The sequence below is a fragment of the Phyllopteryx taeniolatus genome, chromosome 8 (genome assembly GCF_024500385.1).
Source record: "Phyllopteryx taeniolatus isolate TA_2022b chromosome 8, UOR_Ptae_1.2, whole genome shotgun sequence".
Lineage (NCBI taxonomy): Eukaryota > Metazoa > Chordata > Actinopteri > Syngnathiformes > Syngnathidae > Phyllopteryx > Phyllopteryx taeniolatus.
This window is the reverse complement of record NC_084509.1, coordinates 17910143-17925633: the sequence shown is the minus strand read 5'-3', so window position 1 is coordinate 17925633 and position 15491 is coordinate 17910143. Positions and strand designations below refer to the sequence as shown.

The 15491-nt window shown below is 38.3% G+C and overlaps 3 protein-coding genes across 3 annotated transcripts; 1 reads left to right on the top strand and 2 right to left on the bottom strand.

The window, feature by feature from the left end:
- Position 1: 1 nt before the first annotated feature.
- LOC133482342 (uncharacterized) lies at positions 2-2153 on the bottom strand. Its single transcript, XM_061782381.1, has 4 exons — positions 1883-2153; positions 1291-1372; positions 574-623; positions 2-396 (listed from the first exon to the last, which is right to left on the bottom strand). The coding sequence occupies exons 1-4, from the start codon at positions 2037-2039 to the stop codon at positions 2-4; spliced, it is 684 nt and encodes a 227-aa protein (XP_061638365.1). The 5' UTR covers positions 2040-2153.
- Positions 2154-3120: 967 nt separating this feature from the next.
- On the top strand, positions 3121-7699 carry LOC133482343 (T-cell surface glycoprotein CD3 gamma chain-like). The gene is made up of 7 exons (XM_061782382.1): positions 3121-3501; positions 3774-3843; positions 3938-3958; positions 4057-4245; positions 6845-6988; positions 7297-7364; positions 7457-7699. The coding sequence occupies exons 1-7, from the start codon at positions 3499-3501 to the stop codon at positions 7508-7510; spliced, it is 549 nt and encodes a 182-aa protein (XP_061638366.1). The 5' UTR covers positions 3121-3498; the 3' UTR covers positions 7511-7699.
- A 144-nt stretch (positions 7700-7843) lies between these two features.
- Positions 7844-13086, bottom strand: LOC133482344 (T-cell surface glycoprotein CD3 epsilon chain-like). Its single transcript, XM_061782383.1, has 5 exons — positions 12844-13086; positions 12371-12559; positions 12156-12287; positions 11279-11316; positions 7844-10613 (listed from the first exon to the last, which is right to left on the bottom strand). Exons 1-5 carry the CDS (start codon positions 12905-12907, stop codon positions 10548-10550), a joined length of 489 nt encoding a protein of 162 aa, XP_061638367.1. The 5' UTR covers positions 12908-13086; the 3' UTR covers positions 7844-10547.
- Positions 13087-15491: the final 2405 nt, after the last annotated feature.

The following is a 15491-nucleotide window of genomic DNA, read 5'->3' as shown; positions in this document are numbered from 1 at the left end:
TTCACCTCGACTGTGGCTCTACTGGCATCCACAAGGGGGTGCTAAACATGTGGGTGTCTGGTACTTGTGAAGGGTGATCTGTGCTTAAATGTGCAAGGGGAATGAGTGTTTGTGCCTTTTGTGCAGTACGTGGACAGACAACTTTGATGATATGTTGTGTATATAAAACATTGTGCATTTTAAAATCCAGAATAGCAACTGCAGAATAAAATTGCATGTGTTCGACTTGTGTGGACGTACACGTACGCATGTCGTGGTCGTGAGAGTTAAGAGACGCCACCAGGTGCTGTCTGTGGTTCATAGGGTTTTGATGCAGCAGTTCAGACAGGAAGCTGTGTTGTGCTGTGGCGGGTGAACGTATTTTCTTCCTGCAGCACGATGCTTTTGGGAGCGAATCTAGTTTTTGTCATGTACAAAAGGGAAATAATATAAGAGCCATGGTAATAAATTATTGATGAGTAAACACACTTTTGTTTTTTGCCTTACCAGACAGAGGTGTTGTTTTTATTTCTCAAAACAAATAATTAGTGCAGATCTAGTTGTTAATTCAATAATTATTTTGTTATTTCTTACCTTTTGCTGTCCCCATTGTAGTATAGACGCTTCTGCTTCCAGAGATGCAGCTAAAACAAATGCCATTACATCTGCTATTCAGTAAAGTATTTACTTGAGCTGTAGCAGAGATGGCAAAAGTACTCACACTCAGTACTTAAGTAGAAGTACACATTCTTTTGTAAAAAAAAAAAAAGTGAAAGTACTGGTTCAATTTTACTTAAGTAACAGTAAAACAAAGACTGGAAAGAACAAAAGTAGCCCGCGAGGAGAAGCAATAAAGAAAATGGATGGATGGATTATTGTCAGTTATATACAATATCTGTTTTGATAACTTGGCCCATTAGGGAAAAAAAACTGCACACAAAACATTTTCCCTCTTTTATTAACTTGCATAGTGCTCGTACTGAGAAGGAAAATCAATCACTGGGCACGCTGTCAAAACAATATTTTCCCATAGCTTTGCTAACATTGTGAACTGGGTAACAAAAAATATTGAGAAATAGCGAGTGAGAACTAAGGAAAAAATACACCTAGTCTGTAGTGTGTGTGTGTGTGTGTGTGTGTGTGTGTGTGTGGTTTTTTTTTCAGATTAGACAGAGAATATTTGAATGCCAGAAGCTGGTGTTTCCTCCCCAACAAACCAGTTGAACATTTCACGAAGAACGTCATTGATTAAGGATTGGAAGACTGCGGTTGGCTAATCCCACTATATAGTACAAGACACAATGTACTCACCACCAATTATTGTCAGAGCTGACAACAATGAAACAATCAGTCAGTCGTGATCTTTTTGATGTCGTGTCATCATCGTCAGAGGCTGAAAAAAGTAACGAGACAATTTTGACAAATTAAGGAGTAGAATGTAGAGATTTCAGTTTTTATATGGAGGAGGTAAAAGTTAAAGTCGTCAGAAAAATAAATATTCAGGTATAGTACAGACAACTGAAAAATCTACTTAACAAAGAATTTATTCTTCGTTACTTTCTACCACTGAGTACTAATAATGCCATTAAGGGTTATGTTAAAAATGCATTTATCTGCTCTCTGTCCCTCTGCTCTCTCTCTCTCTCAACCCAACTGGTCGAGGCAGACGGCCACCCCAAACAGTGATGGTTCTGTTCGAGGTTTATTAAGGGGGCTATTTTTTTTCCTTGCCTCCATCGACAAAGTGTTGCCAGTAAGTTACTCTAGAAAAAAAACAAAAAATCTTAAAAAACTGGGAGGTGAGTTGTCTGAATTGGATTCTGGAGTCATGCACCACTTGATACATCATATTCATACACCAGCTGTGAACCATTATTTGCTAAATATTAGTTGATTAGCTTACCTGAATCAGGTGACACTGTGAAAGCAGCAATTGGCTCCTGTCTCTTGACTGCTACAATGCGCTTCCGCCAATGGAAACATACTGCTACTACCAACCGCACATGTTTATAATAGAAGCATACTGTATACAACAACGCTTTTCTGCAACGGTGCCACATTGTTCGTGTTCAGTATTTCTACACAATAGAATTTTATGATCATTCTCTTTCTTGTTTTATCGTATTTTCTTGCATGTTATATACACGTCTTGGTTTTTACACTGAAATGCTTAAACACTGTGGCGCCATGAACAATACTATGGATGCTGGTAACATTTATTACAGTACAATTAGACATTGCTGTAAATTCTAGTTATTTACCACATACAGTTTTCTCCGGGCACTCCGGTTTCCTCACACATCCCAAAAACATGCATGGTAGGTTAATTGAAGTCTCTAAATTGCCCCTAGGTGTGAATGTGAGTGGGAATGGTTGTTTGTTTATGTGTGCCCTGCGATTGGCTGGCAACCAGTTCAGGGTCTACCCCGCCTCCTGCCTGATGATAGCTGGGATAGGCTCCAGCACTCCCGCGACCCTTGTGAGGATAAGTGGCTCAGAAAATGGATGGATGGATAGTTTCCACTGATGTCACACACTATAAACAGAGACTTACTATAGATGTTTTAATTCTTTGTGGTGCTGATGAGTCACACAAGGAAATTGGGAGCGCTTTTGGCTTGTAGACAAAGTTGGCCAAGTTGAGTAATCACAAGGAAGTTCAAAATTATATCTAAGTCACCAGATAACAGTTAGCTTAGCTTCCCTTAGCATACAGCTGAACTGACCGGGGTGCCACTCTATCGCACACAACCCACAGTCAGGGTTTCATGAAAACAAAGTGTAACATAAATGTAATGCGAGTGTTAAATAAGACACAGATTCAATAACCTACGTGTGACATAAAAACAAATTATTCATGTTACGTTTATCCTAATCGTTCATGAGCATGAAGGATTAATGAATTTATCACAGCAAAAACTCAACATTTCATGGCGCGCTGCATGCTGGGAGCCAAGCGGCTTCTGCTACAAAATACAGTAACTCTCTGTCTCCCAAAATTATTAATATTACTAATTAATTACTGTATAATTACTTTAAAGTATTTTACAGTATGGTATATGATAAATAATTGTAGAATTTCCAGTAATGTCTAACAGTGTGCCCCATATGTAGTGAGCCAAGATAATGTCTGTTTTGAACTGGTGCCATGTCAAAAAAAGACAATGTGCGAATGAAATTCCATGATAGCATTGTAGCACTGCAGTACTCAAGAGTGGAAGTGCGTTACATTTTCTCAGAAGTGTGTGTATGTGTGAGTATGTATGTTTGTGGTCATTCTAATTCCAAATGAGTGACAATATGAGACTGTCAAACCAAGTTAACAACAAATAATACAGAATTTTGATTCTTAACTAAATACGGTACATTTATAGTTTTTCAATTCTTAGAAATGATGAAGAATATATTGAAGCTTCTGCGGAGTGAGCGAATGACACTCACTTCCTACTCCGACTGACACAGTTCAAGACACAGACAATAAAAAGTGACAGCACCAGGAGCAGAACCGATCGATATTTAATGGTCAGTATTTTCAATATTGTATTGTGTTTGCCTTAATTTCCTTAATGTTAAGATTGGCTCTGAAATACAGTACATGTTTTGATTTAAACCAAATATTAGGACATTAGGACATTTATCATATTTTTTTGCTTGTCCACAAAAATACTGTATGTGGCAATGAAAGGAGTTTTAGTCGAAGGTTTAAGTTAAAGGTGTGTTTCGACAAGGCAATGATGTCCTGATGTCCTGTCGTCTTTGCACACAATGATGAAACCATCTCACTCTTTTACCAGCACAATGCAGATGACACAATGAAAGGCTACACTGTTTTACCTTCTTTTTTCATTGTTTGGACACTGACAGGTAAGACTGTTTTATTCTGTCATCATGTGTTTTGAGATATTTCATTAAATCGTAATGACGGCCATTATTAATTTTTTTTCAAATTTTTCCACAGAGTTTGTCTGGTGTGATGAAGGTACATACAAGAGTGTGATTCTGTTTAACTGTCACTTAATGAAAAGACTGTGCATTGTAATAGCTTATAATTTCATTAATGTTTTCTATTCCTCACAGGATCGAAAATTGACGTTGTCTGGAAATCTGGACCTGGGGAGATTACGATTATATGTGGTCAAAACAAATATGTATCAAAAAATGGTAAGAAAGTAACGTTTCCTTTAAAATACAAAGATGAGAACTCTGGCGAGTACGAATGTGTGGACAAAGACCAAGCAAGACATAAAATCTTCGTGAAGTTCAGATGTAAGTTCTGCACCAATTTCTACAGTATTTTTACTTTTGGACTATTTTCTATATTTCACAATTGGTAACGCTGCAAAAACTCAACGGTAAACCATCTGTGTCAGCTCTTGACATAGAACTACAGATTAAATTCTCTGTACTGTCCATCCACCCATCCATCCATCCATCCATCCATCCATCCAATTCAATATCCCAACCTGTATCTTGAGCAGAGGTGTCCAAACTCTGGCCTGGGGGCCATTTGTGTCCCACCGTCCATATTTTAGTGGCCCACGGCATATATCGTATGTTCACGACCATAAGGCGCACTTAAAAGTCTTAAATTTTCTCCAAAATGGATGGGGTGCCTTATAATGCGGCGCACATTATGTGTGCACCGAGTTCCAACATCTATAAATGTTGTTGTGTGATGAGCGCTCCGCTTTCCTGCCGACACGCTGCTTACACAGAGGAAAATCGGTCGTGGCTGAGGACAGGGGAAGGGTGCGTGAAGTTGGACGCTAAAGCCACACCCGCAGTAGGTACACCCGGGGTGTTTTTTAAATTTTTTTAATTTAAAATTATTATTTTTTATTTAATTTAATTTATTTTTACCGCTTGACTGACTGGGAGCATTTTCGCGGTGCGCATTGTGCAAAACAACATCGATTTGGCTAAGGGCCCCCGAAAATGTCACCTACGAAGAGACACGCTTACAAAGCACAGTTTAAACTGCAAGCTATCAGTTACGTGGAGGAACATGTGAATCAAGCAGCCACGAGAGAATTCAAGATCAACGAATCCATGGTTCGCAAGTGGAGGAAGCAGAAAAACAAGCTTCGCCAAGTCAAGAAGACGAAACTGAGTTTCCGTGGAAAAAAAAGAAAAACAAAACGCAGAAACAAGGCGAGGTGGCCCGAGTTGGAAGACCAAGTCGAGCAATGGATGAATGAGCAAAGAACAGCCGGGAGAAGCGTCTCTCCAGTCGCCATTCGACTGAGTGCAATAACTCGGGGCTTGCCATCATTCCGGGAGGCTTGACGAACCGCTGGACATCCATGTAAACAGGGCTTTCAAAGTGAAGTTGCGAGCGGCGTGGGAGCCATGGATGACAGATGGCGAACACAGCTTTACGAAGACAGGGAGGCAACGCCAGGCGAGTTACGCCACCATATGTGAATGGATTGTGGATGCCTGGGCTAAGGTATCTGCTTTGACTGTTGTCCGAGCTTTTGTGAAAGCAGGCATCATTGCTGAACAGCCCCCCGGCAACGAGACTAACTCTGACAATGACGAGAGGGAAGCCGGCGTGTTTGTTGGAGAACTTGCCCAGCTGTTCATTTCGGACACAGAACATGACAAGTGGACTTTGATGGATTTGTGGATGAGGATTGATTAAAAAATAACGTGAGTACATTATTAAATACTTCAATAAAGTACAACCGAACTCAGTTTTGCTCCCACTGCCTTTTTAAAAACATTGTTTTAGCGTGCATGCATGCTACCGTATGTTTTAAACTAGCGTATGTTTCACCATGCCTGTGCCCAATAATACGGTGCGCCTTATGTATGTGTTAAATACAGAAATAGACCCCGTAACTGAGACTGCGCCTTTTAATACGGTGCACCCCATGGTCGTGAAAATACGGTACATAAAATAACATTTGACATGGCCCAAAATGCATGTGGCAGTCGGTGGCCGACTGCTTAGCACATCTACCTCATAGTTCTGAGGACCCGGTTTCAAATCCGGCCTCGTCTGTGTGGAGTTTGCATGTTCTCCCCGTGCCTGCGTGGGTTCTGTAGATTATGTGGCCCTCGGAGGAAAAAATGTTTGGACAACCCTACTCTAAATGTAGAATTAAATAATTGTCAACAATTAATTATTTTCTCCACCATGTTGGCATTCAAATATGCACAAGCATGTCCTGTGAGTGTTTGTATTAGTTGTTCTTATCTGGAAAGTCATTAGAAAATGTCACAAGGGGGCATTTTTTCATGAATCTGATGAGAAGACTTGTACTGAGCAAATTTTTTTTGTCTTAAGAACATTTGATAAACGACACCCAATGTCCTTATGTCAAAGTTCTTACAGGTGTCATATTTTAGCAAGCCAACTATTTCTAGTATTTGTGAATTAATATTGGCTCTATGGTGCCTTAGTACACATGTGAAATATAAATTAAAATAGTCTACACAATCCTGATTTCCAGACGTTTTTCTGCTGAAGGCCTCAAATCAGGTCATTCGAATTTCTTGAGCTTATGTACGGCGCTAGCGAAGATCTCCGCCTACCTCTCCGCCTCTGAGCTACTGCTGTCCACATAACGATCACGTGCTCTGACAAGTAGTGAACGTTAAGTCTTCTACACGGAGGTAACCAATCAGAGGAAAGGGGGTCCAAACATGGACAAAGCAGATACAAAACTGGGTCAAACAGAAGTAGCTGTCAGAGGGGCCTTTTCTGGACACTACTATGACAAAACCAACGTGTTTTTAAAAAAAATCAAATTGACACTTTTATACTAAGAGTCACTCTATGGAGGTCTAAATAGCCAAAATATGGGACCTTTCAACCTGTTACAGTGATTTATTTGTCTGTTTGTTTGTTTGTGTCCAGCTTGTGAAAACTGTGTGGAGCTCGACATTGTTACCATATCAGGTCTCGCTGTTGGAAATTTGATGGCTACCATTGTACTTGGAGTGGCTGTCTATCTTGTTGCATCACAGACCCATGCCAGTGTTATCACTTCTCAACACAAAAGTAAATCTACTGCATCTGTCCCTGTTTCAAATTTATTTTGGAAGAATGAAAAAGTTCATCATTTGCGAAATGAACTGTGTTACCGGTAATTATCTAACTTTGAGAACATACCAACTCTGTGAAGTTTCAGATGTGAAGTTGATTTAAATTAAAATACATTAACAATGCAATTAAAATGCTTGTGTAGCAATCTCTGATAGATTGCATAGGGTTGTATAGTTTTGCATGAGCTAGGTCGCTCGCTTAGCTAAACACTGTTGCTATTCTTAGACTTCTTTGCTGTGTGTTAAATGTATTTTTCCTTTCAGGCTCTGATCAAAGACACCTTATTCCAAATGATACAAAGAGGAGCGTCCCAAATGATGAGTACCAAGAGGTAAACTACATATCAAATCATTAAAATGTCATTTGTAATTTTCTCATCAGAAAATGAATAATAACTAATGGTCATGTCTGTTCTTCCCTCAGCTGAGACACAAAGGTGGTCGTAAAGAAATATACAATACCCTCTCCGGCAAATGATACCCTGCTGGCCCAACCTAATAACATGTAGTATATCCTTGAAACTGTCAGAAAATCCAGTTCATCGGTCCAACTTTGCATAAATATGTGTGCGTTTTTTACCTGAATCAAATAGTTTCATTATACTGTCAAATGCAATTGTCATTGCATTTCTTGTGTGGTGATTTTAATAAACATGATCTGAGTGTATTATGGTTGTCGGGTGCCTTGACATTGACTGGCCACCAGTCCAGGGTGTACCCTGACTCTTGCCAAGTGACATTTGGGAAAGTCTCCGGCTCATCTATGACCCAAATGTGGACAAGTGCTATGGAAAATCGATGGCTTATATAAAACTGCAGTGCTATGTAAATAAAAATGTCATTCTCCAGGAACACGAGGATCATATACATTTGAGAACTTTAAGCACACGTGCAGATGTCTTGGCCTGACACGCTCCACAACAATGCTGAGGATGTGCTATATTAAACACTACAATTTGCAACATCAAATTTTTCACAATATTTCATTCATGAGAAAACAACTGTTCTTTACTCATGAAAAGTCATTACTTTTCATACCAATGTAAACATTTTTTGTGACTTTGCATTCATTGTGGTCATGCTGGGTTTAAACAGAAAATATTGAAAACGTCCAATTACTTTATTGTGCAAAACTACAAATGCACAGTGAATATGATACAATGAAAATGCATTTGCCACAAAATCCCTCTAAATGCTTGTGAAAACAGTCTTTTCATTCAAACAGATCCTACCTTGTCATTATCATCTTAGTCACTTTGACATCAGACACACAGACAACAGGTTGGACACAGGGATTTACTGATTAGGAAGGATAGAGAGAAGGAAAATGTACAATGAGGGAGTGGCATAAGAAGACGTAGAGGAGAGGTGAGGTGAGGAGAACTGGTACGAAATGAAAGCCAGTCCTTGTCAGACAATCTTGAAGTCTCAGTTCTTGTATCTCTCCTTCTTAACATATCAAACACACGCACACACACGCACACACACGCCTAGCAGTAAGTGGGAGTTCTTCAATTATAACTTATGATTCATTAGTAAGCTGAACAAAGAACTGTGACATTGCCTCGACGTCATGTTTTAGGTGCTGCTGGGAAAATGCAGTGGTGACAAAATTAACAACCAAGTCTTTTTAGACAGCGAGGGAGCCAGCAGACACAAGTTTCTCCTTCCCCCACTGACACAAGCAGGTGATGGCACCACGTCTGCATGTGTGCACGTGGGAGTGTAACGGATACGAGCTGCGGCTTTGAGGCAGCATCACGAGTGTCGAACCCCCACTCATATCTGTAAAAGTATCACAGTGATGTTTCCAACCACAAACATGAAAAGGGAAGAGAACATTAACTGCATTTATTGAACTGTCCTTCACAAAAAAATATTTGGAGAATCAGTTGATAGTCATATAAACAGTATAGAATGTACATTTCATTGCATATGTAAAATAAGCATGATTTTATTTGAATAAAAGAATACATTTCGAGCAGTTGAAAATGTTCAACGTTTGTGTATTGGATAGCATTTATGGTTCAACCCAGCAAATGGTTATACTGTAGATACAAACAATTTCATGAAGTCCAACCACCCAATGAGGAGTTATTGACTCCATTGCAAAGAAAACAAACATACTTTCTTTCACCTATATACTTGCTGGTCATTGTCGTTGTGATGGCTAATCCCATAAACCCCTAACAACTAACAATGTAACATCAATAGGATGAAAATAAGACAAGCTATGTATAGCATTCACATTGCCAAATACATTGGAACCTCTAAATTCTAATGTCAGAATTCGATCAATAAATCCCCCAAGACCTCAGCCCATCTCGCACGCAATACCTCAACTCAATTAGCACCTCAAGCAGGGGCCACCAACTTTTTTGAAACTGAGAGGAACTTACCAAATCTTGGATACTGATTCAAGAGGAGGGCTACCAGTTTGATACACACTTCTGAAATAACACATTTTCTCAAATGACTTTTAAAAAAAATTCCAGGTTAATTAATTAATGATATTCATCAATTTGAAGACACTTTTTTTGGATTAAGGTTTATTATTTCTCACAAAAATGATCAATGATTTCACAAGGTACGGACAGTGCATATCCAGTGGGGCAGTTGGGACCATTGTACACACGAATCTGTGCTAGCTACTCACTACAATATGGACTAAAGCGACAATAAGTTGATATCGACAATAAAATAAGAACTTGTACACCGGTAAATAATGCAAATATACTCACAATGATCTGTAAACATTCATCAAAGTTATAGTTGAGTGCACAATTATTTGGTATAATGTTTTAATATACAGCTGTTAAATTATCATTCCACTTGTGCAACAGGTAAAAAATGAAGTCAGTTCATGTTCAGCAATCTTCTAGCTTCACTCTGCACTTCCATTTAAGTCATTGTAAATATTTATTTCACTTTGATGATAGTTTAAAATGTTAAAATATAACTTCAAACATTGCCTATACAGTTATAAAGGTTTTATGATGGTGAGAGGTTGACTGATAAAAAAGTAATGGATATATTTCCTTTCCTATTATTTCCAATGTGAATTCATTTTTTACTAACTCAGAACAAATCGGAGGTCATCCAGAACCCAGGGCTAGATGACTTTTGACCTAAGACGCCCAATTGTATAACTTTGCAGACCATTTTGCCCAGTGCATATCAGCTATGTTTGTCAGGTGTATTCTGATACACAACGATGTCACACAGACAAATGGCCACTCATGTTGCTGTAGAATATTCCAATTTCGATAGAAAGTTGAACTTTTAGTACTTTTGTCTGATAAATTCACATGGGAATGAGTTTGTGCCATGATCCTACTTTGTGTAGTCATCGTTCCTTAATTAGGATGAAATGACGAGTGACCTGCTTGTGCACTTATGATTGTATGGAGCTGCCAGAACACTAACACTAATAAGAGCAAAATGTTTCCATGCAGCTCCTCCTTTTTTTCAGTTGATTGTCTTCCCTGATGAAATGTTCCAGCTTGTGACCTGCCTCACATTAACTTGCTATTGTTGATAAAAGAGTATGGATCCTGGGAGCGTCTGTGCGTGTTCAGGTGCTGTCAATAAAACAAAAATGGCAGTTTTAGAGGCTCACAATACAGCATCTCTGATGGCAAAAGTACAGTACAGTCACTTGGTCCTTCTCTAATATACAGTAGACACAAGGCAAAGTAGCTGATTGATTTGATACCTGATAAACTAACTAATAATGACATTTTCCCACTTTTTCTATTTATTTATTACTATCGCCCAACATTATATTAATATTAGAGCTTTGATTACAATCCGACTTGGGACCACCCTGGTCCCCAATTCAAGAGGTGCAGTATTGTTCAGGCGCCCCTTTCACTCTCGCATCTCTCCTTGCATGCCTACATGTACGTTATCTGGTTCTCTATCTGATGTGCAACGCAAATATATAGTAGAGTTAAAAGGTTCAAAGAAAAGAAATGCAAAAGTAAATTTTGCAGTCTTAATATTAACAATGGTTGCCTTTTAAAATAATCCACAATTATTAGGTTACACATTGTTTTCCATTTCCAGTATTTTCTATGGGATTCTTCTTCCACAATCAGATGTCAACTAGTGCCCCTGAACAAATGTTATTAGGCCCGAAAGATTCCACTTTCGTCAACAGTTTAAAGAATGTTTTATCCAACTGAATTCTTGTGAGAACATGTTGTTGTGGAAATTATGTTATGTTGCGTCATCCTGTGCATACCTTATAGTCTGGAGAAGGAGGGGCCGGGCCTGCAGGTGCTAAAATATTACAGAAATATGATTACACAAAATGAGCCTGGACCCAAATTAACCCATTAAAATTTTCAATATGTAAAAAATTTATTTGATTAGAATTACAGATGCAAGAATTAATTGATTACTCGTCAACTAATCGATTATCAAATTAATCGACTATTTTGATCATCGATTAATCGTTTTGAGACCTTGTTTTACTTAAATCCTCTGAATTTTAGCCTATCGACTGTAAATATTCTCAGATTTCTATAATCCTCCATGAAAGCACACTAATTATCTTTGTGTTTCACCAAGATAAAACATCTGCAAACATCTGCTTTTACTTTGGAAAAGAATGATAAAAATGTGTGCCTTTTTTTAACACGTTACGGGCCAAACAAGTGATTGAATCATAATGAATTTATGTTTGTGCATTTTCTGCACTGTCAATTTGAATTAATTGTGTTGTTTTTTAATAAAGGGATGGAAATTAAAAATGTTTTTTAAATCCAATTCATTGATTAATTGAAATAATAATCGACAGATTGATTGATTATGAAAATAATTGTTACTTGCAGCACTAATTACAATTCTATTTTTAAAAAATCAATTAAATAATAAAATAATTTAAACTATGTATATTGCAGGTGACTTTCAAAGTGATTCATTGCACTGTTCCAATATATAATATGTCTTCTCCCTGACAGTGGATAGTTCAAGTTTATTTACAACTTTAAGATAAAACCAGTTTGTAAAATAAAAATATATTGATTGCTAAATGACTATTTATGATTATGAGATGGGTGGACATGATCTATTTTACCACCCACAGAAAGCTTACACTCTGTGACACTGTTTCTTACCCTTTGCACCAGGTGAACTTTTCTTCTGGGTCCACTTATAGATGAGTATCATCAATATAATTGTTATGCTCACATCTGCAACAATGACCGACCCAAACATTGTTGCGTCCAGCTCAAAACAATCAGTGCACACTGGAGGAGGGTGGAGAGCAAATGTCAAGTGAGACCTCAGCAAATACAAAGATCATATGAAGAAATACAATGCTCTCACTTACCTTTTCCTTCCACGTAGAAATAATATTTGCTGTTCTTGCCATATTCACAATGGTAAAGGCCTTTGTTTTTGCCATTATAAGTAAGTGTATAGGAATTGCTTCGATAGCCCACCTCATTTCCAGCTTTGAACCAACTCCCATTATTTGGGCATGTCATTGTGACATTTTCCCTCCAGAATGACACTCCACCTTAAATAACGTAAAATTAGAGGCCAAATTATGTGCTTGCTTTCTACCCTCATTTCAACTAAAACACAATACATTTAATATTTTAGCTGGCAAAACACAATACTCATGTCATACCAAAGACATCAACATATACTGTATTAGATAAAACAGGGACCAGCAAATTTGAGGTCTCTTTTCACCTAGGCCTACTCCAAATGCTGATTTCGACCTTTGTATTCAACCTGTGGTAAACGAGTCACATTAAAATTGAATTCAATTCTAATGTACAAAAAAAATTTATTTACCTGCACCAGCTTCCACTGCACTTATTATCAGGAGGTGGCCGAAAAGCAAAACGCTGTTGTACATATTCTCCTGAAGATTATATTTGAGTTCTCTGCTTTTTTCTGTGATTCTCTTCAATCGTCAAAACTCTCCATACAATGACGTCGATATTTACTAATAAGCTTTTTAAACTAGCTGCTCATGCGCTCTCTGACTTTCTCTATCTGACAACCATTCACACGCACATGCACGAAAACAACACGCACACACACACACACACACACATGCAAACACAAGCATGTGCACACTCATGCAAGTACACACACGCACACACACACACACACAGGCACGCACTGAATTTATTTATTTAGTGTAGTTTAAAGAGTATAATAATAATAACGACAAATATACAATGATCATTGAATACTCACACATACACATCTTTATCCGCCAACTCAAATACTGTACTCGTGTACAGTATGGGATGGTATAGCCATAAATAAAAGTGGAGTCCTGCCCTCTAATGGCTTAACAGTGTTAGGCTCACGTCATGTTACCAAGCATCGGCTTTCACTACATAAAAATTAAGAATCATACATAATATTAACAATAACGATACAACTTGCTAGTATGCCTACTTTTTATCAGCACAGTTAATTAGCTCTTTGTTTTAAAACCAATACACAAAACGTCTTGGCCTTAATTCACTTTGTTTGACTGGAAACAATGTGGATCTGCAACTCAAATCGCGTAATTTAACCAATATTTATATTATCTCGGCTATACCAATCGCTGAATTAATTAATAATCTGTGAATTATTTTTTTCAATTAATCAATTAATTGGATGAATAAACATCCCTTTATTCAAAAACAACACAATTACTTCAAACTGACAGTGCGGAAAATGCACAAACATAAATTGATTGATTGATTCAATCACTTGTTTGATCCGTAACGTGTTAAAAAAAATGGGCAAACATTTGTATCATTCTTTTCCAAAGTAAAAGCAGATGTTTGCAAGGTTTTTTTTTTTTTTTTTGATTAAACAAAAATAATCAGTGTGCTTTCATGGAGGATTACAGAAATCGGAGAAAATTTACGGGGATTGAAATTAAACAAGGTCTCAACGCGATTAATTGATTATCAAACCAGTTGATTAATTTGATAATCGATTAGTTGTTGATTTATCAATGAATTTTTACACCTCCAATTCTAATCAAATACATTTTTTACATATAGAACATTTTAATGGATTAATTTGGTCCAGGGTCATTACGTGTAACCATATTTCTGTAATAATATTTTAATACCTCCTTCTCCGGACTACGAGGTAGTACATGGTGACGTAACATAAGATATTTTCTACAACAACATGTTCTCACAAGAATTCAGTTGGATAAAACATTGTTTAAACTGTTGACGAAAGTGGAATCTTTCAGGCCAAATAAAATTTGTTCAGGGGCACAAGTCGACGTCTGATTGTGGATGAAGAATCCCATAGAAAATACTGGAAATGGAAAACAATCCATCCATCCATCCATTTTCTGAGCCGCTTCTCCTCACTAGGGTCGCGGGCGTGCTGGAGCCTATCCCAGCTGTCATCGGGCAGGAGGCGGGGTACACCCTGAACTGGTTGCCAGCCAATCGCAGGCCACATAGAAACAAACAACCATTCACACTCACAGTCATGCCTACGGGCAATTTAGAGTCTCCAATTAATGCATGTTTTTGGGATGGAAACCGGAGTGCCCGGAGAAAACCCACGCAGGCACGGGGAGAACATGCAAACGCCACACAGGCGGGGACGGGGATTGAACCCCGCACCTCAGAACTGTGAGGCTGACGCTCTAACCAGTCGGCCACTGTGCCGCCATGGAAAACAATGTGTAACCTAATAATTGTGGATTATTTGAAAAGTAATAGTAGGATTTTTGTATAAATTATTTTACTATTAATAATCACTCACAGGAAAAATCAACTCACACTATATATTTGCGTTGCACATCACATAGAGAACCAGATCACGAACATGTAGGCCTGCAAGGAGAGATGCGAGAGTGAAAGGGGCACCTGAACAATACTGCACCTCGTGAATTGGGGACCAGGGTGGTCTCAAGTCTCAAGGGAAGGTCGAAGGTCATTTGGAAGGAGACTAACAGAACTGGATGGTTAATTGTATTTTGTGGAAGACAATTGTTACAAGGCAAAGAGAGACTCAATTGTCAATTGCAATTCATTCTCCTGTTTCGAAATGTATTTTTTAATGGTTTGTAATCAAAGCCCTAATATTAATATAATGTTGTGGGGGTGGTAATAAATAAATAGAAATCATGATCGTATATTATGAAAAACAAAACAGTGGAGCCCCAGGCAATGCAAGAACCAAGTTTGCCCATCTGAGACCAAGAGGGTAGATGTAGGATGAAAAGATAGATTGGTAAGTACTTCGAAAGCTCGAGCAACTTCAGTTTTAAGCCTCGACTTTGGAACAACCAGAAGGCCCTCACCCGAAGATCTGGGACCACGGGCTGGCTCAAATGGGGAAAACAAACAACCAATTTATAGTCTTCAATTAACCTACCATGCATGTTTTTGGGATGTGGGAGGAAAACGGAGTACCCGGAGAAAACCCACACAGGCGGGGCCGGGATTTGAACCCTGGTCCTC